Below are 4,931 nucleotides of genomic sequence, written 5' to 3' on the forward strand. Positions count from 1 at the left end.
CAGAATGGCAGGGTAGATTATTGAAGATTTGATCAATTGATCTATTTTTATTCAAGGGGTCTAAGGGCATGGAGTTCATATGTAAGGGAAGAAATAAAGTATAGGTTCCACTTTCCCATCAGTGTCTCCCATTTATTCTCCATACTTGCTTTGACAGAGATTGGGTCCCATTTTTTATTTTTTTTTTAGGAAAGAAGGTGCTTTTCCCTTGAATTATCTTGAATAATCAAAGTAAAAGCAATGAATAATAGATTTGTAGATGTTCAGCTGCCCACTCAAGTAAGAGAATTATGCTGCATCTGAGTATGGCCGGATGTAAGAGTAGAGGAAGGGAGCTGATTTTTATATTGTCTTGCTATATTGGTCTTTGTTAATAAAACTATAGTGTGGGAAAGGGGGGAGTTTGGGTTTTGTAGACTTGGTGAACTGTATTTATAGAGCAAATTTTGAAAGACTCTGGCCCACTGTGTACTGCAGTCCTTCAAATTAAATTAAAAGGCTTCTTATATTAAGTTGTGTCCAATGTTTTGACTCTCAATTTAAGAAAAAATAAAACTTAACTAAAGACACATTTACAGCAATGCAAGCCCAGCAGAGCATATAAACAATTCTTCTTTTTTTACTTCACTTTTATAATAAATATTTTATTTGACAAATATTCAAAGGAATACAAATACAGTAGCTATATATATGTAGATATACATGTCTTTTGATTTGCACAGTCAAGAATTTTTTTCCCATTGGTGTCTGTATACCTCTTCCTACGGTTAATGAGAGCTGTGCATGTGTAAAATAAAATTGACCTGTGTAGTTTATCATGTCCCATTTGGGCTTTAAATACAGGATGGTCATCAGTGATTATAGTCTTCGATGGCTGATAAGAAAAATGTGTCTCTTAAATGGAGCCCTCAAGCAAGCAGTAGCACTATGGGTCAAATTCTGAACTGATTCGTTTCCGTATATTTCCAGGGAAATTAGTGAGGTTGTAGGGATGCAAGTCAATGCAGAATTTGGCTCCATGAATCTAAATACCTGTGATCTCTTTTAGTTGGTCTGGCTGACATTTCTAGGGTACATGCAGTCCTTACACTTATATTAACCTAACTGTACTGATGTTCGGAGAAGTTAGATCAGGCAAAAAAATGGCCAGGTTGATATAACTTAATTCACCTAAGGAGGTGCACTAAGTTAGACTGGACATGCTAGCCCAATCTACTGAATATCTGTATATATTCAGAGCACAGCCCCAGGACTGGGAAAGCCTAGTCACTCACCCTAGCCCCAGGGCTTTTCCTACACCCACACCTTAACCAGGCTATTTTTCCCAACCCCTCCAGCCCTAGACAGATAAGCCCTGCCAATGGACCTGGCAACTCCTGATCCTGCCAAACCCCCACAAACCCACCAAACTGCCTGTGGACCTGCTAACCCTAGAGATTCCTTCTGCCCCTTCCCTCACCTCAACTTACTTGGATCACATTCCTGGCACTGCTTCCAGCCCCAGTGAATGTCTGCACAAGCAAGACCCAAACTACAATCACATGGCTTAGAGCAAGCCACATGACTCTAGATCGGGTCCCAAGAATGTCTGCATGTACCCCTAGAGGGTGAGCACTTCTCAGATGAGGTGATTTATTGTAGTACATCACGTATCTCTCTTTTTTTCTCCTCAGCACTCCTGGTTACTTATTTGGAAAACGCATCATACTGTTCCTGTTCCTAATGTCTGTTGCTGGAATACTCAATTACTACCTGGTCCTATTTTTTGGAAGTGACTTTGAAATGCATATAAAAGCGATAACCAACACCATCTCTCCATTGCTGCTCATTCCTTAATTTCTTTGCAGCATTAAGGGGTTAGTGTGCTTAATATATCAATGCCCAGAAGCAGCTATAATTCAGCCATTTAAGAAAGGAACCTATAACCCTTTTAGATTGCTGTAAATCCAATGCTGTATGGGGCTTTGCAGCTTGATTTAAACCTGGTTTTTCCCTCAGAAAAATGATTTATGGTGAACAGTCTGTGTGTGCTAGAAACAGTAATAACTTCCAGTTAATTCTTTGGATTCTTTCTGTAAATTGTAGCTTGATAGCTGATTCCTTGGCTGTAAGGAACATGTTTTGCTATTGTCAAAATTGTACTTTGCTCTCCTGCTGTCACAAAAATCAGGAGCCTCACACTTAGATAATCCATCCTCACACCTATATAATTTCATTACAGCTCTCATTAGTGCATGAGGACTGCAGATTGGGCTCTTTGTGGTTGCCTTTGATAAATATTTATCCATTCTTTGGGCCTGACATTTTCCTTTACACAAAAACCTTTTTAAACTGCCACAGCCATGCAAAGGGGCCTTAGTATAAAAATGAAAGCTTAGTTTTATTTTGCTTTGTAGATTTAATAAAGCAGCCTAAATTGGTGGAATTGGTTTGTCTTGTCTTCTTCGTTTAGTGCTTGATTCTGATGCTCCCATCAGTGACAAAACTCCCAGTGAACTGAACAGCAAAGACCTTATTCACTTCAGTGGGAGCAGAACTAAGCCCATTATTACAAGTTGACTAATAGCTAAATATGTATGCTTCAGAGATTGCATTCCTAACAATTCCTGCTCAGTTAGTGGGTTTATTTCTTTTCATGCAATGCTAATGTGTTCCTGCAAGTCCACAGCAACATATGGTCAGATTACAGATCCAAACCAGTGTGAGCAAACTGGAAAAATCACACTTTTTAAAAATTGCTACCATATGAATGCCTAAGCTCCTAAATCTGTCTGATTACCACAGGCAGGATAAATGAAGCTGTATATTATGACTTCTTTGCGGGGGACAGAGATTCCTTCCCACATGAGGAGGGAGAGTATGAGCAGTTTTACAAATGGAATTCCCAGAAACTGCTCTGTAAATGCAGAAAGCAGGCCTGCCTATTGCCTAAAAGTTTAGGACTTTCATTTGCATTAAACAAGTATCTTCCCAAAGACTGTTCTAAGCATATAGAAGTGTCCTTATTTTAAGGAGAAAATATCTCTTGTTTCAAATATCTAACATGATCCTATTATTAAAGTATGTTTATGTTTCTCTTTAAAGTTAGTCTGTATTATCTCTGCATCTAACAATTTGCAGTGCCAAATCACAGCGCGCATTCTTTTCACCTACCCAGAGCAAGAATCTTAACTAAAAAATGTTAAAAATAACTGATTTATTGGGTAATTACCAGTTTATAAGCCCCTGAGTGGCTAACCAGAACAGACTGAATAAATATCAATCATATCTAATATAAACACACTGAACTTGCTGTCTTTCAGCTACAGAGAACATATCTTTAGGTACAGTGCGAATATTTCTTTTCTCCCTTTAGGTTTAAAGTATCATGAAATTCTTCAACTAATTGCTTTCCTGTCAGCTTCTTTGGGTTCCATATAACATTACGTCAGCTGTAGCCAATATGGTGATCCCACTAGATCTTCTATGCTTAAAAGGACCCTGGACCTTGTCAGTACTGAAAAGAGAGACTTCTGAAAAATGGCAAGGTGTTGCAAGAAATGGCACCAGTGATTCATTAGGTGACTTCCTTACCTCTGAGTCAGTTCTGAACCAGTGCCTCAGCATGATGGCAGGTGGCACTGTCAAGCTGGAGGTACTTTTCTTTGCATAAAACTTCTGTCTTGTTAAAATACAAAGATGAAGAGTTGAGTTAAGTGTCACAGGGCACTAAGGCGTGCCCACTCCTTTAAGGGCAGAAGCAGCCTGGCAAAGGCAGAGCTCTACAGCTGCAGGTTGCCTGAGTAACAGGCTAATGAGGTAATGCAGGCAGTCAGCTGACCTAGGAGCATATAAGCTCCGGGCTGAGGCTGGCAGGGTTCACTTTCTCTGGCACCTGCACAAGAGAGCTGCCCCATGACATTTTGCAGCCTGTTTTGCTACCTCCAAGTGCAGTAAGAGTCCAGGAGCTCACAAGGTCCCCAGGGCACAGGGCAATGCTGTCCTAAAGAATTTTTTTTGTAGAAATCTTGTTGAGCTAATAAAAGATATCATCTCTACTACTAGTCCTGATTGCCCTATTCTAGGGATGGAAGTTTGCTCACTTGACGGAGAAGAGTGCTGCCTTTATTGTTAGTGCAATGTTATAGCCCGGGGGCTTACATTTATATTATTGTTTGTACTGGAGGTTTGGGATGAGGCTGTAACAGGAGGTACGGAGCCTCATTAGTGCCCAGAGGGGGCGCACAGTCATTTTGAGCCCTACCAGAATTGGGTGCAGGCTCGAGCAGTTGGAAAAGCCCGCAATGGACAAAGGGTGCGAGGCACAGGGCACACAGGACTGGAGAGCCTGGTGCCAGAGGGGTGCAGCAGGGACAAGGACCGGAGAGCCTGGTGACAGAAACAGGTCAATTGGAGCTAGTGCCTTGGAGCCAGGTCTGATGTAGTAGGCTTAGACTAAAAGGCCTAGCCAGATTAAGGGGATAGAGGCCAAATAGGCTGAGGCCCCAACAGAGGGAATAACATCCATGTAACACCTGAGGCATGGGGCATGGTAATGGGGAGGTTTGGAGCCACACAATTAGCCTATAAGGCTTAAGATGCCCTGTGTGGTACAGTACTGGGGGTGAATGGCCAAGAACCAGTGAATTCTGGTGAGGGTCTGGATCAGGTACATGTGAAGGCCCATGGGCAGCCTCCTGACTTAGTATTTTACCAGCAAGACATGACTGGAGAGATAAAAGGACACCCTTGGGACAGCTGGCATGGTTGCAGAGCCGCCAGGGGCATCATGGCCACCCCTGGTGATCAGGCTCCGTGACATTAAGGAAGACCACACAATAGTGACAGGAAAAAAATCAAGATCCATGTAATGTGAGGTAGTGATGGCCTCTTGAGACTGGGATTTAGACATAGACATAGACATAGACATTAGGGCTGGAAGGGACCTCGGA

The 4,931-nt window shown here is 41.8% G+C and overlaps 1 protein-coding gene across 1 annotated transcript in view; it reads left to right on the forward strand.

Annotated features, from left to right (window-relative positions):
• The window catches only part of ALOX5AP (arachidonate 5-lipoxygenase activating protein), a 16,684-nt gene extending 14,263 nt beyond the window's left edge, over window positions 1-2,421 (forward strand). The window contains exon 5 of the mRNA XM_019525263.1: window positions 1,674-2,421. Coding sequence (XP_019380808.1) covers window positions 1,674-1,836 — 163 coding nt within the window. The 3' untranslated portion in view covers window positions 1,837-2,421. The remainder of the gene's footprint in view (window positions 1-1,673) is intronic.
• The last annotated feature ends 2,510 nt before the right edge of the window (window positions 2,422-4,931 follow it).

Source organism: Gavialis gangeticus, unplaced genomic scaffold, assembly GCF_001723915.1.
Source record: "Gavialis gangeticus isolate Ggan-Ray unplaced genomic scaffold, GavGan_comp1, whole genome shotgun sequence".
Taxonomy (NCBI): domain Eukaryota; kingdom Metazoa; phylum Chordata; order Crocodylia; family Gavialidae; genus Gavialis; species Gavialis gangeticus.